Below are 23471 nucleotides of genomic sequence, written 5' to 3'. Positions count from 1 at the left end.
TTTCTCTAATGATCTACTCATGAATTCTGTGGTGTCCGGGGCAGTTCAGTGGTGGCCCGGCTCCTCCTCCTCTTCAAACACAAACCAGTCGTCTGGGTTGTACTCCTCGGCAGCGGTCTCGCCGGAGGCCTCGACGACCTCGACCTTAGCGGAGTCGTACTCGGCCAGCGCGTCGGCGCCCTCGCCCTCCAAAGATGGGACCTTGGCGGCCTGTGGGAGCTTCCATGGCTTGGTGGCGGCGTCGGCGTCGGCGGCAGAGGCAGGAGTGGGCTTGAAAGCCTTCAGCTCCTTGACGTAGAGATCGGTCACGAGGTTGTTTCTAACGGCCGACACCGAGAGGCATCTGGCGTTCTGGCGGAGAACAAGCTTCTGCGGGTTAGCAATGGCATTTTGGCGAGCACGTACTGAAGACCTGGCGACAAGGTTCAACATTTTGGTGTATACGAATAGGAACGGAGAATTTTCGTTGGATGAGAGCGCAGGAAAGGGCTGCGTAACCGCGACAGCTGGCGAGTGGATTGTTGGTTGTGCACCTCTACACCGCGCAGGACCTGATTACTTAACCTTACTCTATTTAAAGGTCGGCGTCGTCCTCGTCAGGCAACGGCATGGCCGCAGCCTGGTCCATCTCGGCCTGGTACTTGGCCATCAGGTCGGCGTCGACAGACACCTCCGGAGGAGCCAGGGCCGGCGACTCGACGAACTCGAGCTGGGAGTTGCCGACGAGCTTTCTGGCGAGCCACAGGAACGGCTTCTCGAAGTTGTAGTTCGACTTGGCAGAGATGTCAAAGTATTGCAGGTTCTTCTTTCTGTGGAACGTGATGGTCTTGGCCTTGACCTTTCTCTCCTTGACGTCGACCTTGTTACCGCACAGGACAATAGGGATGTTCTCACACACTCTGACCAGGTCTCTGTGCCAGTTTGGAACGTTTTTGTACGTGATTCTCGAGGTGACGTCGAACATGATGATACCACACTGGCCGTTGATGTAGTAACCGTCTCTCAGGCCGCCGAATTTCTCCTGCCCGGCGGTGTCCCAGACGTCGAATCTGATCTCACCGAAGTTGGTGTAGAACGACATTGGGTGGACCTCGACACCGGAGGTGGCCATGTATTTTTTTTCAAACTCACCAGTCAGGTGTCTCTTGACGAACGTGGTCTATATTTTGTTAGTGCGCCAGCCGCTGCGTGCTACTTACCTTGCCGGTACCACCGTCACCGACCAAAACGAGCTTGAATGTAGGAACTTGTTGTTGAGCCGACATATTGCTAAAATTATTGATAAACAAAGGCACGCCTTTCAGTTTTATCCAGCAAAATCAAGGAAAAATTTGTTGTGCGGCGCACGACAACAAAAAACCCATGAGCTTAAACTAACGACTACTCTACACACTGCCGGCCTGCTGCGTCTGCGGGCGGCTCTATTTTCTCGCTTGGGCGCCCAGTTCTGCCACCGGCTCGGTCGCCTTCTTCCACTCGGCGATTACCCGCTTTTCCTCCACCTGGTCGTAGTACGCGGCGCTAGGCGGCGGGTTGGGGAAGCCCTGCAACGTGGGTGGCGGTGGCAATTTCAGGCCCTTTTTCTGCGTGCGCGCGCCGGGCATCCCCGCGTAGTGCGTCTCCAGACTGTACTCCCACGGCAGCTCCTCGGTCTCCAGCAGGCCATTTTCACGGGCAATCTCCTCGTAGTACTCGCAATAGAACGTCAGATGGTTGCGGCCCTGCAGATGCGACTTGCGCACGCTCAGCGAGTCGTGCGTCAGGTACGATTTGCAGTAGTCGCAGTAGTATTTGGGCATACGCAAATACTAGATTATTTAATTTAATTTAATTCAAATAAATTAATTATTTTATTCATGTCCCTTCCTTTGGTCTACGATTCTGCCTCGAAGAAAGTGTCGCTGGCGGAAGACACGTATGCCGCGGCGTACGGAGACCTGCAGCTGGAGATTGCCCAGCTGAACACGCTGATCAAGGACTACGTCAATGCAAACGTTGACGTTCCTCCACTGCCTACAAGAGAAAACTACACCAAGAACCTGAGCATGATGATCAAAAAAATGCACGAGAGCGCGGCCGCGTCGATGAGGACGAAGAAGTACGCGGACGCCGCCAAGCAGTTCGGCGTTGCGCTCGGCCTGGCCGCTGCAAGACCGAAATTCGAAAACTTCCAAATGACGGTCAGCGAGGTGCTGATCTGTCTCGTTGGCCGGTGCGACGCCAACATGATGCTCGAAAACTGGCTCGACGCGTACGTGGACGCCGAGCTGCTGTGCCAGCTGGCCGCCAACATCCCGGAAAACCATCTCCGAAAGGGTGTTTGCCAGATGAAGCTGGGCAACCTGCTTGCTGCCAAGTCCGACCTCGAAAGGGGCCTGTGTTTTAACCCCTCGCACTCCAAGCTGGCCGAGGAGCTCAAGAACGTGCAGCGTTTGATCGACGAGGAGAACGGCGAGCTGTGAGCTACGTAGTGTGTCGTAGAATATATTGCGGCTGTGTAACATGCAATTTATTTTTTATTTTGTTTGCCATGTCTTCTGACGAGGTGCAAATACTCGATGTTTCCGAGCTGTCGCCGCGCCACGACGACAGCCCCGTGCGCGACACGTCCGGGAGCTCCACCGCGTCGTCTCTGGTTTCGCCCCAGGTGCCTGCGATGCACCGTTTTGTTGCGCCGTATAGAAGGCAGGATGAGATAAGAGAAGAGACAAAGCGGCAAAAACTCGAGCCGGCGTTCAAGTCCGAGGTGATCGATCTAACGTCCGACGCGGAAGAGGAGGAGCCCCCGCCAGCCAAAGGTGCGCCGCCAGCCGAGGAGAAACCCGCAAACAACGACAGCGACAGCGACCACAACGACGACGTGGTGTTTGTCAAGTCCACCAACATCAGTCCGCCCGCGATAAAGTCCTCCGACCAGCCGTCAGCTCTCCGGGAACCGCTGCCCACCACTGCCGAGGGTTTAAAAAGCGTGCTTGTCCAGGCACGAGAGTACTTGCACCGGCTGAACGAGAACGTGAAGAAGCTGATGGAGCGGCGCACAGCGGTGATCAAGTTCCTCACGACGGACGCGTGCCGCAACGACCCGAAAAAAGCCGACCATTTCCAGCAGATGGAGACGGCGATCAGCAGGAAGATAGATCGCCATTTTGTCAAAATCAGAATCACGAGCGAAAAGATCCAGTTTCTTTGCAAGTACGAGCACCATTACAACCCGCGGCCGCCGCTAGCGGCCGTCAAGCGCGACGCCCTGCCGACGTACTACCCGGAGCCGGACCATTCACGCTTTTCGGCCAACACCTACGACACCTACGCTTTCAACCCGTATATGCAGCGATTCAACAATTATTCGGACGCAGACGATATCCAGCATCTTCTCGACACCATCAAGCCCGATGAGGCGTACGAGGATGGAGACGTCCGAGACCCTGAAGAGCTGAGTGTGGCGCTGCTGAAACACCAGAAAATTGGGCTCAAGTGGATGCTCAGCATGGAGGAGTCCGCCAACAGGGGCGGCATTCTTGCGGACGACATGGGGTTGGGCAAAACGGTGCAGGCAATAGCGCTGATGGCCGCCAACAAGGCCCGCCCCGACGAGTGCAAGACAAACCTGGTGGTGGCACCAGTTTCGCTGCTGCAGCAGTGGGGGCAGGAGCTGGACTTCAAGCTGAAAAAACAGTGCAAGACGAGCTATTTTATATTCCACCAGGGCAACAAGCTCAACAGTTTCAAGGAAATGGCGCGGTACGATGTCGTTCTGGTGTCGTACAACACGCTCACGTCCGAAATGAAGAAACACTATCGTTTGGCACTCGAGGAGCTGAAAAACAAGAAGGCGACTCTGCCGGAACGCGACGACGGCGGCTCGCACTACCGCTCGCCGTTCTACACCTCGGACGCCGTTTTCCACCGCATTATACTCGACGAGGCTCAGGCCATCAAGAACAAGCTCACGCAGACGTCCAAGGCGGTCGCGTTGCTGGACTCGAAATACAAGTGGTGTCTATCTGGTACGCCGATCCAAAACAACATCGACGAGCTGTACCCGATTTTGCGGTTTTTGAAGATCAAGCCGTACTGCGAGGAGGCGCGGTTCAAAGAGCGCATCTCGAACGCGCTGCGGAGCAAGTACGGCAGCGAGACGCGCGGCGTTCAGACGGTGCAGGCCCTGCTGACGGCGATTCTGCTCCGCCGGACAAAGAAGACTCTCATAGACGGCAAGCCGATCCTGCAGCTGCCCGAGAAGCACGTGGTGGTCAACCACGTGGAGATGAAAGAGGACGAGCGCAAGTTCTACTACAACCTCGAGGCCCAGTCCGCCGACACGGCGAAAAAAATCCTGGCCGGTTCTGGAGACGGCCAGAAGCACAAAGGCGGCTACAGTGCCATCCTGACGTTGTTGCTGCGGCTCCGACAGGCGTGCGACCACAAGTTTCTGGTGAAGATCGGTGAGAACAAAGAGCGAGAGATCAAAGTGAGCACGATCAAGAACGGGTACGACACGGCCAGGAAGTTCGACCGGGCGATGTGCGACCAGATCAACGAGCAGTGGAAGAGCGGGTTTTCGTGCCAGATGTGTTTTGACGTGATCGAGGCGGACGCCAACGTCATTCTGCTCGGAAGCTGCGGCCACGCGGTGTGCAGAGACTGTCAGGAGCAATTTTTCGAGGACAACACAGAGACGGTCTGGAACGGCGTGCGGTCTGCGCGGTGCAAAACGTGCAACCGGTCCAGCAGCGAGAGTCTGTGCGTGGAGCTTTTGGTGTTTGACTCGGTGTGCAACAAACGGCTGGAATGGAGAGAGGTGCAAAAACAGTTCAACATCCAGACGCAGTCGCTGAACAGCGCGCAGCGAATAGAGAAGATAAAGGGTCTGATAGCCAGCGAGGGCGGCCGGCTGGAGGTGTCGGCCAAGATCGAGCGGTGTCTGACGCTAATTAGAGATATTCTGGAGACGAAGCCCGGAGAGAAGGTGATTGTGTTTTCGCAGTTCATGGTGCTGTTTGACATTCTGGAGCTGTTTCTGCGGGACCACGGGATCGAGTATCTACGGTACGACGGGTCGATGGACGTGGAGGCCAAGAGCGCGAGCGTGGCCACCTTCTACCAGGACCCAAATAAAAAAGTGATGCTGCTGTCGCTCAAGGCCGGAAATGTCGGTCTGACGCTGACGTGTGCGTCGCACGTGATCATCCTGGAGCCCTTCTGGAACCCGTTTGTGGAGAAACAGGCCCAGGATCGCGTGCACCGGATCTCGCAGGTGCGCGAGGTGTATGTGCACCGAATCCTGATCCAGAACACGGTGGAGGACCGGATCATCGAGCTACAGGCGGAAAAGGAGAAGCTGGTGGAGAGCGCGCTGGACCCGACGGCCCGGCAGCAGGTGAACCGGCTGAGCCGCGTGGAGCTGGGCTTCCTTTTTGGACTCAACGGGCTGAGCGGCCTGGAAAATGTTTAAGTGGGGTACGCTGCAGGGTTCCTCGCGGGGTGTGCTGGCGGAGACCGAAGTACAGCTTTTTTTTTTTTTTTTTAGCCAATAGATAATAGAAGATAGGGGTGTCTACCGGGTGAGATCAGATGTCGCCAGCCCAAATGGAATCGTTCCAGACGCTTCTGACGCCGCAGACCGATCTCAGCAGCACGTCGCCGGCGCCCGTCCAGATCAAGGACAAGAAGGGCCGGTCCACGTCGTGTTACCTGTGCCAGAAACGAAAGCAGAAGTGCGACCAGCGCTCGCCAAGCTGCACCAACTGTGTCAAGTCGCAGACCACGTGCGTGCAGCCGCCGCGGTATGGCACGAGCAACAGAACCAACGTCAAGAGCGAGTACACGGTCTTTCTGGAGAAAAAGGTGCAGCAGCTGGAGAAGCTGCTGGAGGCCCGGAATAAGGAAGAAGCCGAGCCGCCTTCCAAGTACAGAAAGATCCGGCCGCTGGTGCGCGCCGAGGAGCCGCAGGTGTCGCTGAACCCGTACAGGGACACGCTGGGCAAGCCGTTCGACGAGTTTTTCATGGAGCACGGCGCGAAGTACGACCGCTCGATGCTGGCCGGGCTGAGGCTCAAAGAATTTTTCAAAAAAGAGCCGATTTTCGACATCGACCCGAAACTGTCGAAACAGCTCGTGGACATCTACTTTGCGCTGCTACAGTACAAGTTTCCGATGCTCAACGAGCAGGACCTGCTCAGCTTCCAGAACGACTACTACAACCGCGTGGCGCCCAAGAGCGCCGACGACTACCACTTCAGCTGTGCAAGGATGTTTCTGGTGTACACGCTGAGCTCGACGCTGCACGAGACGACGGGCAAGTACAAGGGCCCGGAGCCGCTGCGGTTCTTCTCGGCCGCGCTGCGCCACATCCTCATGTTCGAGAACGTGCACAGCACGCAGAAGATCGAGCTGCTGGTGCTGATCACGTGCAACCTGATCCGCAACGACACGGACAGCAACGGGGTGTACGACGTGATTGGCCAGGCGATGCAGCTGTGCATCAAGCTGCGTCTGCACAAGAGCAGCAGCTACCAGAACGTGAGTCCGGCGAAGCGCGATCGGCAGATGCGGCTGTTCTGGTGCTGCTATTTGCTGGAGAAAGCTATCGCCATCGCCATTTCGAAGCCGTTCGTTCTGAAGGAGCGTCAGACCGACGCGGACGTCCCGATGTTCGAGTACGAGCCGTCGCGCGCGCTGCATCCGAGCGACAAGCTGTTCATCAACCAGATCATCAAGATCCGTCGCACAGAGGCGCGGTTCATCGAGGAGCTCAATATTCTCGGGAGCACCTCGATCACCACCAAAGACCAGCTGCCTGCGGTCGAGCGGTTTTTCCAGCAGCTGCAGGACTGGCGCAACGAGTGCCACGGGTTCAGCAGGGGCATCGAAAACGAGACCCTGAGCATCTACTACTACCGGTCTGTGCGGAACCTGATCCAGCCGTTTCTGGAGCTGCTGGACCCGGAGGACCGTCTTTTCAAGGAGTGCCAGGCTGCCGCGGGCCAGATCTGCCAGAGCATCAAGGCGTTCCACCAGAAGACCGTGCGCGGCCACTCTGTGATCAACATCCACACCATATTTATTGCCGGAGTCACGCTGATCTACTGTCTGTGGTTGCACCGAAACCGCGACGATATGCGCCGCAAGCTGCTTGGAGACGACAAGAAACACACGCGGCCGGTCGTTTCGGAGGCGCTGTTTGCCGGGCTCGACGACCTGCGCGCGTGCTCTGTGTCGCTCTACGTGATGTCGGAGCGCACCAAGTTTGCTCTCTCGTTTAGAGAAACGTTCGAGGAGCTGATGACCGCCACGATCGGCAATTTGATTTTGCGGTGCGGGCCCGACTCGTCGGAGGTGGTGCAGACGCCGCAGAACGCGATGCCGCCGGCCACGGTGCGCAAACCGCTCCAGCACTACACGGTGGAGTCGGAGCTCAACATGAAGCCGACCGACGCGGATCGACGCGAGGAGGAGGAGCTGTCGCAGCGGCGCGGCCAGCTCACAAGAAGCACGATCCCGAAGGGCCTGAGCCACCTGCTGATCCACTCGCCGCCACAGCCGCCGCAGAGCTCGTATCTCGCGCCCCGGGTGACGTCGTCGCCGTCCAGCCTGCGCAGCACAGCCAACTTGTTCAATCGTCCGCAGACGGCGTCGCCGCAGCCGCAGCTCAGACTCCTGCCACCAGAGAACACGTTCAGCCCGCCGCAGCTGTCGGCACAGCCGCTCGCCGGCCCCGTCACGCCGGTGCCCAACATCCCCGAGATGATGCCGTTTGTCGGCCGGACCACCGCCATGATCAACAACATCTCCGTCTGGACGGGCGAGAGCGGGCAGCAGATCCCGCAGACGGGGCTGGTGATGCTGCAGGGCGCCAGCAAACCGTCCAGCGCGGCGGCGCAGCTGCCGCTCTACGACACGTGCTACGCGCAGCCTGAGGACCTGTTTTCCTGGCCGTGGCAGAACGACCAGCTCGCCGACGCGGGAGATTTTGCTTTCCTGCCCTAGACCAGCGCCACACCCCTGCACCATGTACACGCTCGAAAATTAAAAAATTCCAGCCGCAAACGACAGTATAATTTCTTATTCACACCGTATCCACCAAGACAATGAGCGTGGTTGATGGTCTAAAGTACGCATACGGGTTCTACTATTTCCTGTTCCCCCACTACATGCTGACGAAGTGCGAGTCGTACGCGCTCCACTTCACAAATCTGATGCTGCTGCTCGTGGTGGTGTACTGCGCCAACCTTGTCATGACGCCGGTTGTTGGCAACCTGGTGGACTCGACGTTCAAGCCGGTTTTGGGCTGACACGCTAGCGGGTCTAGCTGGAAACGCTTTCATTGTCCCCGATGCTAGATAGTTTTGCTTTTGAATCAGACTCTGGCTTGTTTTGGCCGCTCTCTGTTTTCGAGGCTGAGTGGGTCGACTCACACTCGGACTCGGAGATTTGTAGCTGTGTGAAGCTCGCGACCGGCCCGTCCAGCACCTGTGCCGGCGCCGGCAAGGACACGGCCTCGCCGTCTGGGATCGCAGACTCTTCGGGCTCGGTTGCTCTGACCGTGTCCTCTGTCGAGAGGTCGATCAGGTCCTGAGGGAACGGGTTGTGCGACGACCTTTGCGGGCCCGTCTTTGGCACGGGCACGGGCTCGGGCTCCACAGGCCGGTTTTCTGTGTCTTTCTCGCCGCTGAGCTGGATTTCTGGGAACCGGTCCATGTTGAAGTCGACCAGCGAGTCCTCGGACGGACGCGACGACTTGAGGTCGACAGACGTGCCTGTCGCCTCGGCTGGCTGTGTTTTCTCCGCGTCGACCATCACCACCGGCACAACAGGGTCCAGGGGCATCGACTTGAACGGAGAGTACATGGGGACCACGCTCGCCGTGAACTGCGCAATTGGCGGGTGCATCTGCTCTGCGGGCGGGTGTTTGTACGCTCCTTGCAAGTAGAAGTCCTCTATGCCGTCGGGGATGTCGATGTCCATCATGCGGCAGATCTCGGCCGTCACCTGGTAGATGTTGGGCCGGTACGCGGGATTTTCCTGGAGCATGATGTTGATGAGGCTTTTCAGCGAGGTCGAGTACCGCGGGGCAGACGGGAACCGGTACGCGGCGTGCAGGATGGCGAGCTCGCCGGCCGTTTCGAACGGCGTGATGTAGTAGCACAGCTTGTACAGGAAAATGCCGAGAGCCCAGATGTCTGATTTCTCGTCAATCGGCAGCCCCCGGTACAGGTCGATCATATCTGGGGGCCTGTACTGCGGCGTTGTCTGGCGCAGCAGGTCGTTGGTGAGGATCTGGAACTCCTGGTGGTTGCGCGGCGGCCGCAGCACGGGACACGTGGACCCGAAGTCGCACAGCTTGAACGTGTATCTATCGTCAATCAGCACGTTCTCTATCTTGATGTCTCTGTGGATCAGTTTGAGTCTGTGCATCGCGTAGACCCCCTGCGAGATGTCCAGCATGATTTTCAGGATTTCCGGCTCGCTCAGCTTGGTGCTGAGCCGCGCATTCATGTGATCCAGCAGCGACTTGTTGGGACACAGTTCCATCAGCACCAGCACCTCGTAGCAGTGGGTGTTGGGCACTCTGGACGCGTGCGAGTCCAGGTACTTGACCACGTAGTCGCAATGGGCCAGCCGCTGCATGACCTCGACCTCTGCACGCAGCAGGTTGAGCCCCTGTTTGTTGGGCACAACCACCCGTTTGAGACAGGCAAACTCGGGCTTCTCGCTGATCTGCACCAGATACACGTGGGCAAAGCCGCCGGCAGAGATGTAGTTGACGATTTTCGCCTTGTGGGAGCCCACCTGGAGTTCTGTTCCGGCAGGCAGCCGCTCCAACACTGGGGGTTCTGACATTGCAATAAAAAGAATATTTTTCTGGCTACAGTTATTGGACAGAAAACGGCTAAGCAGGGAAGCCAGCGAGCCGTGCTATTTGGGACCGGTTTGACGCAGGGGAGCTTTTCTGACCGTGCTATTTACACAGCGCCTTCTGGCAACTTTTACACTGCAGCTGGCGCACAGAATTCTCGTCAAATTATTTAATTTTCCTATGAACCTGTCTCTTTTAGACCCCTTCGCCGTGGCCAAGGAATACCCCGACACGCTCGCACAGACGCTCGCGTACGGCCACTCCACGCAGGTGCGGTACAGCTATAAAGGCGACTACCTCGCGTCGGGGCTGGTCGACGGCATTATTCTCATCATCGACACAGACACAAACAGCACGATCCAGGTGCTGCGGGACCACACGCGCGCCATCACGTCGCTGAACTGGTCGCCCTGCGGGCGGTACTTGCTTTCGTCGTCCAAAGATTGGAAAGTGAACCTGTGGGACCTGGGAACTTGCACGGTGATCCGGAGTTACAATTTCGAGGGGCCCGTCTGGTGCAGCGTGATGAACCCGCACAACCGCTTCCAGTTTGTTGCTGCGCTGGTCGACAACGATCCTGTTTTTGCAGACCTCGAGGACGAGCCCAAAATCACGAGACTCGACACCAACCCGCGCGACCAGCCAAACACAGTGAAACAGTCCACGCTCACGGCTACAATGACCCCGGACAGCAACTACATTCTCACAGGGACCAGCAAGGGCTGGCTGAACGTGATAGACACGAAAAGTCTGCAAATTGTGCGCTCGTTGAATGTTTGCAGCTCGAATATAAAAAACATAGAGATCTCGCCCAACTGCTCGAAACTGGCCGTCAACTCGAGCGACAGGATCATCCGGCAGTACACGATGCCAGACACCTCTGTCCCGGCCGCGGACTGGGAGTTCGAGCTGGAAACGCGGTACCAGGACGCCGTGAACCGGCTGCAGTGGAACGCGCTGAAATTCAACCATAACTCGGAGTACATGTGTGCTTCCACGCTCGGCGCGACCCACGACGTGTACATCTGGGAAACAGGAATGGGGTCGTTGGTGAAGATTCTGGAAGGCTCGAACGACGAGCTGCTGGCGGTGGACTGGAACTATCGCAAATGTTCGATCGTGGCCACCACGATGGACACCGGTACGCTTTTCATCTGGTCGGTGGTGATTCCGCAGAAATGGAGTGCTCTGGCGCCTGATTTCGAGGAGATCGAGGAGAACATCGACTATGAGGAAAAAGAGGACGAGTTCGACTATGTCGACGAGGACGACATGAACAAGCAGATCGAGGAAGAGGGCGACGAGATCGACGTGATCCAGCGCGAGGAGGTGGACGCGCGCGGGTTCCCGTTCGTGGACTCGTTTGTGATCGAGAGCGTGCCTGTTTCCGAGTGATTTCAGCAGCACTCTCTGGGTGTAGGAGTCGCGAGCGTGATTGCGTCGTAGCTGAGATCGCCGTACTGGACGCCGCTGGCCGGGTCTTCGGGGTCGATCTGGCCGAGTTCGATTTTCGTGACCAGCGACCCGGCCACCGTCTCAAACACAGTGTCCACATTCGAGTTGTCCAGGGCGCTGGTTGCGACGAACTGGACGGGCCGTCCCAGCAGCACAGAGCTGCTGTCCACCAGGTCGGCAATGTCGCTCTTGGAAACCGCCTTGGACAGGTCGTTCTTGTTCCCGACGAGCAGCACGCACGAGTCGGGCGGCGTCATGTTTTTCACGTCCTGCATAAACTCTGAAACGGCGTCGAAACTGGGCCGCGAGCTGAGATCGAAGACCACGACGACGCCGCTGGCGCCGCGGTAGTACGACCTCGTGAGCGCACGGAACCGCTCCTGGCCCGCCGTGTCCCATATCTGCAACTTCACGCGCGTGCTGCCGTCCACAACGGCCACCTGGGACGCAAACCCCACGCCGATGGTCTGCGCCACGGCCCTCCAGTCGCGCGAGACGTACCGGTGGAGCAACGAGGACTTGCCGGAGCCGAACGAGCCAATCAGAACGAGCTTTGCCAGATACTCGTACTGCTCGCGCGTCCGCGGGATGGTGGTCCGCGAATCGAGCGAGGACAAACTGGTCTTTTTCATGTAAAACAAATAATTGTGTGCACACGGCTGTGTAGATAAGACAAATATTATTAGATTATTTCCATTTATTACTCTATCAGTTCTTGAGAACCGACGCATCGTGGGTCTTGGCGTATCTGCCCGAAGGGTCCTCGTGGCATCCCCATTCGGCCTTCGGCACCCATCTCATGACGGTGGAGCCGGCGGCCTTGCTTGGGAACAGCTCGTCGAACTTGCAGCGGTAGAAGTACGCCTCCTTGGTGGTTGGGATATCGTCGCCCCATTCGGGCTTAGGGTGGGCAAACTCCTCGTCGGAGACGGATTTCTCCGCAAGCTCCTTCAGTCCGTCGATCCACGAGTAGCCCACACCGTCGGAGAACTGCTCCTTCTGTCTCCACAGAATTTCGTCTGGCAGGTACGGCTTGGCAGACGGGTCGTCGCTGGTGTCGAACGCCTTTCTCAGGATGTATTTCTCGATTCTGCCGGCCTCCGGAACAATCATCTTCTCCTTCGGGTCGATGTTCATGCACAGCTCCAGGAACTGCTTGTCCAGGAACGGCACACGAGCCTCGAGTCCCCAGGCCATGGTGGACTTGTTGGCTCTCAGACAGTCGGCGTAGTGCAGGTTCTTGACCCGCTTGACGCATTCGGTGTGGAACTCCTCCGGAGACGGAGCAGAGGCAAAGTACAGGTAGCCACCGAAGATCTCGTCGGAGCCCTCGCCAGACAGAACCATCTTGACACCCTGCGCCTTGATCTTTCTCGAGAGCAGGTACATTGGGGTCGAGGCGCGGATCGTCGTGACGTCGTAGGTCTCCAGATGGTATATGACGTCCGACAGAGCGTCGAAGCCTTCCTCCACGGTGAAGGTGTGCTCGTGGTGGATCGTTCCGATGAACTTGGCCACCTTCTTGGCAGCCACGAGGTCCGGCGCGCCCGGCAGACCGATCGCGTACGAGTGCAGCTTGGTCCAGCCCGAAAGAGCAAGCTTTCCGTCGTCGTCCACACCGGTCAGCGTGTGCGACGCGTCGATGCCCTCGGTGTGAGAGTCCGCCTCCTTGGCGGCCTTGGCGGTCTCTCTCGCGGCGATCGAGGCGATCAGCGACGAGTCCAGTCCGCCAGAAAGCAGCACGCCAAACGGCACCTCCGCCATGAGTCTCTTTCTCACAGCCATCTCCAGCGTCTCTCTCACCTTCTTGTAGTCGACAGGAGTGGTTGGGATCTTCTCGCCGTCCCACCACGAAGGCGTGAAGTACCGGGTCAGCTTGTCGGTCCTCGAGTCGTACACGTGACCTGGAGGGAAGTGGGTGATCTCGTCGCACTCGTCGGTCAGACATTTCAGCTCCGAGGCGAAAAACACCGTTCCTGGCCTGCTGGACGAACGGCCCATGTACAGCGTCGTGATACCAATAGGGTCTCTGGAAGCAACGACTCTGTCCTCCTCCTTGTCATAGAGCACCCACGCAAACATACCGTCCAGAAATTTGGGGGCGTCCACGTCGTACTTCTGGAACAGCGGGATGATAGGCTCGCAGTCAGAGAGAGTCTTGAACTTGTAGTCCTTGAACTCCTCTCTGATGTGGATGTGGTTGTAGATCTCGCCGTTGACGGCAAGAGTGTATCTCTCGTCCGGAGAGGTGATTGGCTGGGCGCCGGAATCAAGGCCAACGATGGCCAGTCTCTCGTGGCACAGGATCGTGTTGTTGACGATCTTGTTTCCGGACCAGTCCGGGCCTCTGTGTCTGATTCTCTTCGAGTATTGCAGGGCCTTGCCCTTGAAGGCCTCCACCTCCTCGACGTTGTAAGCAGCAAAGATACCACACATGTTGAAGATGTTTTTCTGGTGAAAAATTATTTATTTAGTCATCGTCGTGCAAAGTCGAAACAGAGATAATGGCGATGGTGGCTGATTCGGCGACTGGCTTGAGCCGGATCCGGGGGTGTTTGAAGCGGTGGTAGCGTGTAGACCACACACGTCTTGAGACGGGACCGCGGAGCACGCGACCAGCCAGAACGTCCGCTACGGGGACCGCGACAATCTCCGTGTCGCGTTACCCGGTGCGATAAGCTGTCGGAGTAGCTCGCGATGCGAACGTGGAAGAAGAGGGGTCTGAGAGTCTGTTTGTGGAGTCACAAGGGACGGAGAAGGGAGCAGAGAAAGATACAGTGGTGTACACGTCTTGTAAGCCCACCCCACTCTCCCCTGCTAAGCGCTTCTCAGCGATATGCAACCAATGGGTATCTCTGTATCAACACGCTGAACTCTAACTCGTCAACGGCCGCACCCGTCTACATAGCGGTACGCGGCACCCGCACCCTCCCATTTTCCGTCTTCTCCCATAAACTCACATCAAAAAATGTTTGCATGCTTAAATTTGTTCGCCCTCTATCGTATATCTCTCGAACAAATAAAATGAGTGTTTCTGAATCCGTCAAGCCGCTGTTTGCACAGATCGACAAGCTCAAGCCGGAGTACGTCAACAGACTGGCGCAGGCCGTCGCCATTCCGTCTGTGTCCAGCGACGAGTCCCTCAGACCACAGGTGTTTGCCATGGCCGATTTCCTGAAAAAACAGCTGGAGTCCCTTGGTGCTGAGGACATCCAGCTGCGCGACCTGGGAACCCAGCCTCCGCCTGTGTCGGATCCAAAATTACAATTGCCTCCAATTGTATTGGCTCGTTTCGGCAAGAGCCCAGCGAAAAAAACCGTATTGGTGTACGGCCACTACGACGTCCAGCCGGCGCTGCTGGAGGACGGCTGGAACTCGGACCCTTTCAAGCTCGTTGAGAAAGATGGCAAACTGTACGGCCGCGGCTCCACAGACGACAAGGGCCCTGTCATGGGCTGGCTCAACGCCGTCGAGGCCCACAACAAGGCGGGCATCGAGCTGCCAGTCAACCTCGTTTGCTGCTTTGAAGGCATGGAGGAGAGCGGCTCGCTGGGTCTGGACGAGCTTGTTGCCCAGGAGGCAGACAAGTACTTCAAGGGCGTCGACACCGTGTGCATCTCGGACAACTACTGGCTCGGAACCAAAAAACCAGTGCTCACCTACGGCCTTCGCGGATGCAGCTACTACCAGATCACCGTGAGCGGGCCGGGCGCGGACCTGCACTCGGGCATTTTCGGAGGCGTGATTCACGAGCCTATGACCGACCTCTTCAACGTCATGTCCAAGCTGGTCGACACTCAGGGCAACATCCAGATTCCTGGTGTCAACGAGATGGTGGCACCTCTCACAGAGAGAGAGGAGAAGCTGTACGAGAAAATTGACTTTGACGTGGACGAGCTGAACCTTGCCTCCGGCTCCAACACCGCCATCTACCAGGACAAGAAGAACATACTTATGCACAGATGGAGATACCCTTCATTGTCGCTGCACGGAATTGAGGGTGCTTTCTCTGGAGGAGGAGCCAAGACCGTGATCCCAGCCAAGGTTGTTGGAAAATTCTCCATCAGAACTGTGCCTGACATGGACCCGCGCAAGCTGGACGAGTACGTGTTCAAGTTCTGCAAGGAGAAGTTTGCCGAGCTCAAGTCTCCAAACAGCTTCAACGTCGAGCTGATCCACGACGGTAACTACTGGGTTAGTGATCCGTTCAATGAGGCTTTCACTGCTGCTAGAAAGGCCACACAGCTTGTCTGGAACGTCGACCCCGACCTCACCAGAGAAGGTGGCTCCATTCCGATCACCCTGACGTTCGAAGAGCAGCTCAAGACCGATGTTCTGCTGCTTCCAATGGGCAAGGGAGACGATGGGGCACACTCGATCAACGAGAAGATTGACGTTGCTAATTATCTGGAGGGTGTCAAGACGTTGAGTGCTTACTTGCACTATTTCGCTGCAGGCAAGGACAGCGAGTAGCTGGGTAAACGTGGCGGAACAAGCTAGTGGTGTAATGAGTAACAAAGTTATCAGGGACATGCGATAAATTCCTGAGAGAATTCTTCAGTAGCTTGAATTGAGTAAACTACAAAAGGGAATAGATATGCTCATAAAGCCAATAATATATGAAAAATATTGAAATATTGAAATATTGAAAAAATTAATTTTCATACTCTATGACGACCAGACAGTCTCAGGTCGCCCTGATCTGCCTAAAAAAGGAGTTTCTGAGCGGAGCTCCCGAGGAACGGCCAACCAAGCTGCTGATCAATGGCCAGTATGCGAAGCTCGCCGGCTCCGATCTGCGCCTAATCTTCCATGATCAAAGTATCCTTGAGCTGTGCGATATCGAGAGTTTGGGACACGAGCAGCTGCGAAACGTCGTTGATCGCATAACAGACAAAATGATTAGCGTGTCTGAAGAGCTGTCTTATTTTTCGGCCATTCTGCTGCTCCAAATCTTCGTCCAGACCAACTTCACAGGCCCTAAACTGCCTCTGGTAGAAGAACTGGGCTTTCTCACAAACCTCACAGCCTCCACTCCAGCAGCTCTGTCTCTTCTTTCTCTGTCAGGACAACGGCCCAACAAACTTGTGGACTGGCCCATGGCCCTGATTTTGTCGCTGCGTCTCTTCGAAAAGCTGCAACGCTGCGAACTCAGTCTTATTGGAGAAAACCAGTCCATCGAGCCTGAAGCTGCCGTCAGCCAATCAAACGTCCCAGAGCTCACGGAGGACAACCACCTCCAAGCCGCTCTGTGCTGGTGGCGCGCAAGAGCACTGCAGGTCCAGCAGTCACTGTTCCACGACCAAAACCCAGTGCTGTCTACGCTAACGTTCTCGCTGCTTTGTCCCTCTTTGGTGGCAGCGCTGATGGACAATACAGATGTCAACACAGTTACAAACCAGTACATTCTAGTTCTGTACCATCTGGAGCGAGCCAGAGCCGCGCTAAGTGCCGGCTCAGAGACCCAGGCCGCAGAGAGTCTGGCTAAGGCGAAGTCTGCCTCAGGGCTCCAGTTTGTGCTCACAGGCTGCAAGGCCAAGCGGACCAAGTTCCAGGAGAAGGCATTTGCGGCACTGGCTGTTCTGGCCCGCTCGCAGGACACTCTGTTGCGCGCTGGGTCGGAAAATCGACAGAATCCGCAGGAGGTGGCTCTGAACGACGACCTCTTTCTGGAGCGGTTGCAGTACGAAAATCTGGGCGACGACCAGGCCCTCGAAGAGCTTGGAGACGAGAAACGCGTCAAGATCGACTTCCCGAACTACGAGTCCACCGAAGACCAGGAATCGAGGCTGCTCCCGATCGCTGCCAAGGAAGAGGACATCCCTGCACCGCTGCGGTCGCTGGACCCAAATAGCCAGCCGCCGCTCGCCGATCTCGACAGTGTGCAGCTTTTGCTGCGTCTGGAGACGATCCGCGCGAACTCGCCGGCCAACAACGCGCTCGTGGGCGAGGAGCTGAGGGCGCTTGTGGAGAGAGTCCTGTTTTCTCCGCCGGGAAGCGTCAACTGGCTCGTTTTCAGCAACGCTCTGTGGCAGCGGTCTCTGCTAGAAACCACCAGGCCCAAGACGGTCGAGAGAGGGGTTTTGCAGCTGTACTCGCTTGTCGAGGAGCTCGGCGTGCACGCGGAGCAGACCGCCCGCCTGTTCCCAAAAACCAAGGAGGAGGAGCAGTTCCCGGAAATTTTCACAGCTTCAGATCTCCCGGACGACACTACACTAATAAATGCCGTGAGATCGCAGTACATCTACGCTTTGTCGCTAAGCCCGAAATGGTCGCTGGACTCCAGGCTGGCAGAAAAGCTCATTGAGCTCGGCTCCGTCAAGTCTGCGCTCGAGATCTACGAAAGACTGCAGCTGTGGACCGACGCTGCTCTGTGCTACGGCTCGATAGGAAACGAGAAAAAGGCCGAGGAGCTGGTTCTGCGGCAGCTCGCAGAGACGCCCGACGACGCGCGCGCGCTGTGCGTGCTCGGCGACGTGCGCCAGGACCCGGCGCTCTGGGAAAAAGCGTGGCAGCTCGGCCGCTACGCCAACGCCAAACGGTCGCTCGCAAAATACCACTACCGGCTCCCGGACGGGTCACGTGACTACGCCGCGGCGATCGGCCACCAGTACGACTGTGTGCGTGCGAACCCGCTCAGCTTCGAGAACTGGTACTTCTACGGGTGCTTGGGGCTGGAGACGGAGAACTACGAGCTGGCCGCAGAGGCGTTCACGCGGTGTGTTGCGCTGGACGATGGCAGCCAGTACTCGTGGTCGAACCTGGCGTCGGCGCTGCTGCGGCTGGACAAGCTGAAGGAGGCGTTCACGGCGTTGCAGCGGGCGGTGAGCTCGGGCGACACGGAGAAGGCCTCGTGGAAGATCTGGGAGAACTACCTGATTGTGGCGGTGAAACTGGGCCGTTGGGACGACGTGCTTCTTGCGTCGCGCACTTTGCTGGACACGCGGAAGCTTGACGGCGACGGGTCGCTGGATATCCCGATCTTGGAGAAACTGGCCACGCTGCTTGTTTCCGAGCCGTACGACGAGGACGCGCGACAGACGCATTTCAAGAGAACGTGTCTCAAGTTCCTGTGTCAGGAGGTGCCGGCCGTGGTGAACTACAGCGCTCGCGTGTGGCGCATTGTGGCTAAGGTGGACCTGTGGCGCAAGAAGCCGTGGCTGGCTCTCGAGGACTACGAGAAAGCGTACCGCGCGGCGGTCAGCCGGCCGGAGCTCGAGGTGGACCAGGACGTGTGGCGAGAGGCCGTGACGGCGTGCGAGGACCTGGTGTCTGCGTACGAGAATTTTGGCGAGCTACCGGGCAAACACAATGCCGGCGACGTGGTCTGCAAGGACTGGCGGTTCAAGGCGCGGTCGACGGTGCGGTCGCTGCTGTCGAAGGGCAAGGTTTGGGAGGACACAGAGGAGTATGTGCGGCTGCAGGAGTTGAGAGATGAGATAAAGAATAAATAGAGCTAATTAGAAAATGGTAGCATGGAGACTAGGTGAAAAAATTTCAGTTAAATAAAAATGGTAGCAATAATATAGCAGCTACAAAATGGCTTCTCATGAGCACGCGCTGTGGATCTTCTTCTTCCGTCTCTTTGGCTTTTCCCTCATGGGGCTTCCCTCCTTCCTGAACGAGGCAGACTCTCTGAGCTCGGCCCCGACAGCGATCGTGTCGTAGTCGGTGATCGAGAGCATCAGCGTGAACTTTGTCCTGGCCAGCACCCAGGTCTTGTGAACGGCGTGCGGCAAAACGTCCTCGTTGAACGCCTTGTCCAGGAACCGCAGCAAGTTCGACACTGCCAGCCGGCTGGCGTCAGAGTACTCGACCCGCAGCCCCCATACAAAAATGTAGAATATCAACACGTACAGGGAGCCCAGGTTGTTGGCCTCTTTGCAGAGAAGCCCGATAACCGCCAGGTCGACGTGCGCGGCAAACAGCAGCAGCGGATACTCGATATACGTGACCAGCGGCGTGATTGCGAGCGACAACGGGTGTTTGGGAAACGCCTCGATGATGCAGTAATTGGTGAGGTTGAGCAGCGAGTACGCGGCAAAGGGGAAGATCTTTAGCATATTGGTTGGTGTCGTCAGCCACAGACACGCATAGACCAGCAGATGTGTGTTCTCGGACTTGAGAATCTCGGCCAGCGGGACCGTGTGGTAGTCCATCTGATGAGACTTGACAGAGCCCGACGGAGTAGCCACCATCAGCTCTGGGTCCAGAATGTGTCTTCTGTACACGACGAGCGAGTACGTGCAGATCGATCCCGCCAAGGAGAGATTGTACCAGGGCACAGACGCAAAGATCAGGGAGGCAGGACTGACGAATCTGCAAAAGTGCATCACCGCACCCAGAAACGTGACAAAATGAGAGAAAATCCATATGTATTGCAAGCTGTCGTTGGGGAAGATGTTGAGCACGGACTCGGAGACGCGCTTCCAGGGAATGCGCGCCGCCAGGTCGGCCATTTTGTCTATAATCCCACTCTTCATAATAGCAAAGGTTGAAGACTTTTTTGGTCCAGCGGGTGTCTGAAATATGGCGGCAGAATTAGGTAAGCCACAGAGCCAGAGCAAATATATACAGGACGAGCCAGACGCCACCAGACGACTGGGTGGCAGCCTGCAGGCCGCTCAGGCCGCTCACTCCTTCAGCAGCGGCGTGTCTGGCTCTGGCTTCTGTGGAGCGTCCTTGGCGTGGTGGCCGATCAGATCGCGCAGTTTTTCGGGGATATCTTCAAACGCAAGGTCATCGGGCGTCACAGTGACACTCTCGCCTTTCAATGCCAGGATGTCCTGGATGTTTATGCGGTGGTCAGAAAAAATCTGGAGTTAGTCTGGAGCAATAGGGAAAACTTACCTTTAGATGATCTGCAATTAAATGTCTGTTTTTGCAGCCCGGACACTGCACCAGAACAGTTCCGGAGGTGTAGGCTTGTTTGGATATTATATGGGACGACCTCTCATGACACTTTTTGCAGGTGAAGGCCAGCATCAGCATTGGTTTGTCCATCCTGACTGTCGACGATTGCAGACGCACTGCAAAGGCGTTGGCTGGTCTGATAGCCAGGCGTGCACATGGTATTCTGCAAATGAGAGGAGTCTGTGTCCTCAGAATTCTGGCTCCCAGGGCTGCCGTTCTCGCTAGTCTGGGAATGTTCCACATGGATGAGAAATAAATCAAATAAATAAAATAAATACTATAAAAAAAATAAAATATAAGTGAAAAATTAGAGATATTTTTTATGCTACGACGGTGGATTTTTGCCAGACGTTTGGCCACCAAGACGAGACTGCCGCAGGGCAGGACACCAGAAACGCCGCCTATGAGCGACAGCGAGCTGCTGGAGGCGATCGAGAAGGACCCCGAGATCGTGAACGACAGAAACTGGCGAAACTCCTACTACCACCAGCTCTCGCAGCTGTCTGGCGTGCTGGACTCGCGATTCCAGGAAAAGCTGCAGAAGAGCCTGCGCAAAATCGAGAGCTACAACATGCGCATCAACACGCCGATCGAGGAGCGGATTCGCGTGGACCTCACCAAGGAAAACGTCACGTTCAGAGACTTCTATTCAAATGTACTAGTTGCAAAAGCTATCGAGAATTCGACCGGCATATCCAGGGCAACAGAATTCCAGAAACGGATCCTCGCGCTGGCCAGTGGCTACGTGAGCACAGTGGCCGTGGGCGAGCCGGGAACAGGCAGAAGCACGGCGTTGTTCACGCACGGACTCTTTCTTCGCCGTGCTCCGGCTCGCGGAGAGGGAATAAACTCGCTCGTGCTGGTGAACTCCGGGCTGCAGGCAGTGCAGATGCAGAAGTACGCGGAAAAAGTGTACGAGAGCATCCGTCACGTCAAGCCAAAGAGCCTCCCCAATATCCAGACAATGGCACAGTTTCTGTACCGTGCAGACCAGCAAACAGAAGAGCAGCAGATCAAGCACCTCATGGACACTCCGTGCCCCCACATTCTCGTGTCGACGCCGCAGCGTCTGCTGGATTTGCTGGCCACTCGCGGTATGGACTTCATGAAGGTGAACAGTGTGGCATACATCGGAGTGGACGACATCGACCACATGATGGACGTCGACGCGCCGATCGACGACCAGCGCAAGACGCCCATTGTGAAGCTGCTGGATTACGTGCTGAAGCTCCAAGACTACCGGCGTTTTCACAACGAGCCGCATCCGCAGCTGCTGTTCACCACCACGGCGCCCACTCCGCGGTCGTTTCTGGACGAGTTGCAGGAAAACACGCAATGGTTCGACTGGAGCAAATTCCACGAGATGGGCAATTTCTCCAGGGGCAACATGGCCGACACCTGTGTTGTGCCCAAGAACGTCGGCGTGGGATGTGTTTTGGTGCGGCCAAACATGACCAAGTCCAAAAAAGTCCGCACAAATTTGGTAGGCATGAAAGCTCCAGATTACGGCGACCGCCACGATTGGGAGCAGCAGGCCGACGGAGAGACGGCCTATGTGAAGTATTGGAAACGGAAACGCAGTCTAATGGACAAGCAGGTTCGCGAGGGCGAGCTGGCGGTGCTTGTTTCCGGACTGGTCAAGCTGCTGAAAAAGCAGAAACAGAACTTCCAGAAGTCTGTCTTGGTGATCGTTTCTGACGAAACCAGCGTGTTCAAGGTGCAAAGCTTGCTCACGAAGCTTGGCAAGAACGCCGAGGTGTACAATGGTCAGGAGTTTGACGCGGCCGCGAGAGAACGGCTGCTGATCGCCAACGTGAAGACCGTCGAAGGCATGACGTTCAAGTCATTGGACACCATGGTTGTTCTCGGGCTGGACGCGCTCCGCGACACAAAGACGTTTGTTAGTCTTTCTGGCAGGTTCCGCAACGAGACCGGTCTGATTGAGCAGGACCAATTCGGCCTTGTGGACGACGAAAAGGAGGTGAAAAATAAACTGGTAGTTCTGTCGCCGGTTCTGGACGTTGGCGAAGAGGAAAGAAACCATCTGCGTCGTCTGTGTCTGCGTGGCGGCCTTGTCAAGTGGATCGACGTCGTCGGAATTTCCGAATGAGCCCTGTATATATGTATAGTAGTAATTAGGCCCCTTCCAAAACACTCTTTCTTACGCTCTCGACGATCTGCTCCCGGCTAGGCTCTGTGTTCTGCGAATTGTCGACGTGCTCAACCTCAACGTCCTTCTCGCGCCACACAAGCGACCGGATGCGCTCCTCCACTTGCAAACACGTATCTTCGATTTTCTGGATGGTTTCTGTGTCGTTTCTGATCTTCTCTTCCATCTTGAGAATCAGTCCCTCGCGCGACTGGTGCAGACGGTAGCTGTTGAGCAGATGATGCAGGTTGATCAAAATCACGCGGATCTGCTCAATCTTCACGTGCGCCTGTGCAGGGTTCTTGGCCAGCAGCCCTGTAAATTCCAGGAAGTTAAGCAGTAGCGACTTGGTCATTTTCTTGAGCTCCTCGATACGCTCCACCGTGAACGTCTCCTCCTCGACATTGTCCGCCTCCTCGTACAATTGCTGGATCCCGGACTCCTCCAGCGTGATGAACTTGTCCTCAAAGTTCCAGATGTCTCCAAAAGAGCGGTACTGTGGCTTGTTGGGGGGCAGAGGAGGGACAAGAAACCGCAGATCTTTGGTCTCCGAGAGCACTTTGTCGGCGTCCGGGCCGTGCTGTCTGCGCAATTCTGCCGCACGCTGCACGTTCTCGGCGGTGAAAAAGCGAACATACGGCGGCGGCGGCGGATAAAGAGAGGATATCAAATCGGACATGAAGAAAATAATTTCATATATTTTTTTATTTGTTAAATTTTTGTTCAATCCGTTCGCCCTCGTCAAAATGGCCGACCAAATGGATATAGATTTGCCGACGCCAGCACCGCAGCAAGCCAAGAAAAAGCGGTTTGAGGTCAAGAAGTGGACCGCAGTGGCCTTCTGGACGTGGGATCAAAACAATGAGACCTGTGCCATCTGTAGAAACCACCTGATGGAACCGTGTATCGACTGCGGCAACAACCCAAACTTTGGCGCCAATTCGAGAACAGCAACCCACACAAAGTGTCCGCGCGCAGTGGGAGTGTGCAACCACTCGTTCCACCTGCACTGCATCGATACATGGATCCAGAAAAGAAACTCGTGTCCTCTGGACAACTCAGACTGGTCAATTAAGGATATTCTTAAAGATTAGA

The 23471-nt window shown here is 56.5% G+C and overlaps 19 protein-coding genes across 19 annotated transcripts; 12 read left to right on the top strand and 7 right to left on the bottom strand.

The window, feature by feature from the left end:
* Positions 1 to 45: 45 nt before the first annotated feature.
* On the bottom strand, positions 46 to 432 carry KL928_003497 (uncharacterized protein; the record flags this gene model as incomplete). The annotated part of the gene is made up of 1 exon (XM_043204090.1): positions 46 to 432. One exon carries the CDS (start codon positions 430 to 432, stop codon positions 46 to 48), a length of 387 nt encoding a protein of 128 aa, XP_043058939.1.
* A 142-nt stretch (positions 433 to 574) lies between these two features.
* KL928_003496 (uncharacterized protein) lies at positions 575 to 1111 on the bottom strand (the record flags this gene model as incomplete). Its single annotated transcript, XM_043204089.1, has 1 exon — positions 575 to 1111. The coding sequence occupies one exon, from the start codon at positions 1109 to 1111 to the stop codon at positions 575 to 577; it is 537 nt and encodes a 178-aa protein (XP_043058938.1).
* A 310-nt stretch (positions 1112 to 1421) lies between these two features.
* KL928_003495 (uncharacterized protein) lies at positions 1422 to 1799 on the bottom strand (the record flags this gene model as incomplete). The annotated part of the gene is made up of 1 exon (XM_043204088.1): positions 1422 to 1799. The coding sequence occupies one exon, from the start codon at positions 1797 to 1799 to the stop codon at positions 1422 to 1424; it is 378 nt and encodes a 125-aa protein (XP_043058937.1).
* A 57-nt stretch (positions 1800 to 1856) lies between these two features.
* On the top strand, positions 1857 to 2462 carry KL928_003494 (uncharacterized protein; the record flags this gene model as incomplete). Its single annotated transcript, XM_043204087.1, has 1 exon — positions 1857 to 2462. The coding sequence occupies one exon, from the start codon at positions 1857 to 1859 to the stop codon at positions 2460 to 2462; it is 606 nt and encodes a 201-aa protein (XP_043058936.1).
* Positions 2463 to 2530: 68 nt separating this feature from the next.
* On the top strand, positions 2531 to 5455 carry KL928_003493 (uncharacterized protein; the record flags this gene model as incomplete). The annotated part of the gene is made up of 1 exon (XM_043204086.1): positions 2531 to 5455. One exon carries the CDS (start codon positions 2531 to 2533, stop codon positions 5453 to 5455), a length of 2925 nt encoding a protein of 974 aa, XP_043058935.1.
* A 119-nt stretch (positions 5456 to 5574) lies between these two features.
* KL928_003492 (uncharacterized protein) lies at positions 5575 to 7265 on the top strand (the record flags this gene model as incomplete). Its single annotated transcript, XM_043204085.1, has 2 exons — positions 5575 to 5990; positions 6062 to 7265. The coding sequence occupies 2 exons, from the start codon at positions 5575 to 5577 to the stop codon at positions 7263 to 7265; spliced, it is 1620 nt and encodes a 539-aa protein (XP_043058934.1).
* Positions 7266 to 7284: 19 nt separating this feature from the next.
* Positions 7285 to 7989, top strand: KL928_003491 (uncharacterized protein; the record flags this gene model as incomplete). Its single annotated transcript, XM_043204084.1, has 1 exon — positions 7285 to 7989. The coding sequence occupies one exon, from the start codon at positions 7285 to 7287 to the stop codon at positions 7987 to 7989; it is 705 nt and encodes a 234-aa protein (XP_043058933.1).
* Positions 7990 to 8307: 318 nt separating this feature from the next.
* KL928_003490 (uncharacterized protein) lies at positions 8308 to 9843 on the bottom strand (the record flags this gene model as incomplete). Its single annotated transcript, XM_043204083.1, has 1 exon — positions 8308 to 9843. One exon carries the CDS (start codon positions 9841 to 9843, stop codon positions 8308 to 8310), a length of 1536 nt encoding a protein of 511 aa, XP_043058932.1.
* Positions 9844 to 10039: 196 nt separating this feature from the next.
* KL928_003489 (uncharacterized protein) lies at positions 10040 to 11254 on the top strand (the record flags this gene model as incomplete). The annotated part of the gene is made up of 1 exon (XM_043204081.1): positions 10040 to 11254. One exon carries the CDS (start codon positions 10040 to 10042, stop codon positions 11252 to 11254), a length of 1215 nt encoding a protein of 404 aa, XP_043058931.1.
* Positions 11255 to 11256: 2 nt separating this feature from the next.
* Positions 11257 to 11946, bottom strand: KL928_003488 (uncharacterized protein; the record flags this gene model as incomplete). The annotated part of the gene is made up of 1 exon (XM_043204080.1): positions 11257 to 11946. One exon carries the CDS (start codon positions 11944 to 11946, stop codon positions 11257 to 11259), a length of 690 nt encoding a protein of 229 aa, XP_043058930.1.
* Positions 11947 to 12022: 76 nt separating this feature from the next.
* Positions 12023 to 13750, bottom strand: KL928_003487 (uncharacterized protein; the record flags this gene model as incomplete). Its single annotated transcript, XM_043204079.1, has 1 exon — positions 12023 to 13750. The coding sequence occupies one exon, from the start codon at positions 13748 to 13750 to the stop codon at positions 12023 to 12025; it is 1728 nt and encodes a 575-aa protein (XP_043058929.1).
* A 588-nt stretch (positions 13751 to 14338) lies between these two features.
* On the top strand, positions 14339 to 15787 carry KL928_003486 (uncharacterized protein; the record flags this gene model as incomplete). Its single annotated transcript, XM_043204078.1, has 1 exon — positions 14339 to 15787. The coding sequence occupies one exon, from the start codon at positions 14339 to 14341 to the stop codon at positions 15785 to 15787; it is 1449 nt and encodes a 482-aa protein (XP_043058928.1).
* A 197-nt stretch (positions 15788 to 15984) lies between these two features.
* On the top strand, positions 15985 to 18768 carry KL928_003485 (uncharacterized protein; the record flags this gene model as incomplete). Its single annotated transcript, XM_043204077.1, has 1 exon — positions 15985 to 18768. The coding sequence occupies one exon, from the start codon at positions 15985 to 15987 to the stop codon at positions 18766 to 18768; it is 2784 nt and encodes a 927-aa protein (XP_043058927.1).
* Positions 18769 to 18863: 95 nt separating this feature from the next.
* On the top strand, positions 18864 to 19374 carry KL928_003484 (uncharacterized protein; the record flags this gene model as incomplete). Its single annotated transcript, XM_043204076.1, has 2 exons — positions 18864 to 18876; positions 18983 to 19374. 2 exons carry the CDS (start codon positions 18864 to 18866, stop codon positions 19372 to 19374), a joined length of 405 nt encoding a protein of 134 aa, XP_043058926.1.
* A 45-nt stretch (positions 19375 to 19419) lies between these two features.
* KL928_003483 (uncharacterized protein) lies at positions 19420 to 19812 on the top strand (the record flags this gene model as incomplete). The annotated part of the gene is made up of 1 exon (XM_043204075.1): positions 19420 to 19812. The coding sequence occupies one exon, from the start codon at positions 19420 to 19422 to the stop codon at positions 19810 to 19812; it is 393 nt and encodes a 130-aa protein (XP_043058925.1).
* Positions 19813 to 19843: 31 nt separating this feature from the next.
* Positions 19844 to 20452, top strand: KL928_003482 (uncharacterized protein; the record flags this gene model as incomplete). Its single annotated transcript, XM_043204074.1, has 2 exons — positions 19844 to 20135; positions 20238 to 20452. The coding sequence occupies 2 exons, from the start codon at positions 19844 to 19846 to the stop codon at positions 20450 to 20452; spliced, it is 507 nt and encodes a 168-aa protein (XP_043058924.1).
* Positions 20453 to 20549: 97 nt separating this feature from the next.
* Positions 20550 to 22337, top strand: KL928_003481 (uncharacterized protein; the record flags this gene model as incomplete). Its single annotated transcript, XM_043204073.1, has 1 exon — positions 20550 to 22337. The coding sequence occupies one exon, from the start codon at positions 20550 to 20552 to the stop codon at positions 22335 to 22337; it is 1788 nt and encodes a 595-aa protein (XP_043058923.1).
* A 25-nt stretch (positions 22338 to 22362) lies between these two features.
* Positions 22363 to 23055, bottom strand: KL928_003480 (uncharacterized protein; the record flags this gene model as incomplete). Its single annotated transcript, XM_043204072.1, has 1 exon — positions 22363 to 23055. One exon carries the CDS (start codon positions 23053 to 23055, stop codon positions 22363 to 22365), a length of 693 nt encoding a protein of 230 aa, XP_043058922.1.
* A 67-nt stretch (positions 23056 to 23122) lies between these two features.
* KL928_003479 (uncharacterized protein) lies at positions 23123 to 23470 on the top strand (the record flags this gene model as incomplete). Its single annotated transcript, XM_043204070.1, has 1 exon — positions 23123 to 23470. The coding sequence occupies one exon, from the start codon at positions 23123 to 23125 to the stop codon at positions 23468 to 23470; it is 348 nt and encodes a 115-aa protein (XP_043058921.1).
* Position 23471: the final 1 nt, after the last annotated feature.

This window comes from Ogataea angusta (assembly GCF_019207475.1).
Source record: "Ogataea angusta isolate 61-244 chromosome Unknown 61-244_NODE_7_length_650817_cov_90.064852, whole genome shotgun sequence".
Lineage (NCBI taxonomy): Eukaryota > Fungi > Ascomycota > Pichiomycetes > Pichiales > Pichiaceae > Ogataea > Ogataea angusta.
Note: the sequence above shows the minus strand (reverse complement) of the source record. Positions and strands in the feature narration are given on the sequence as shown.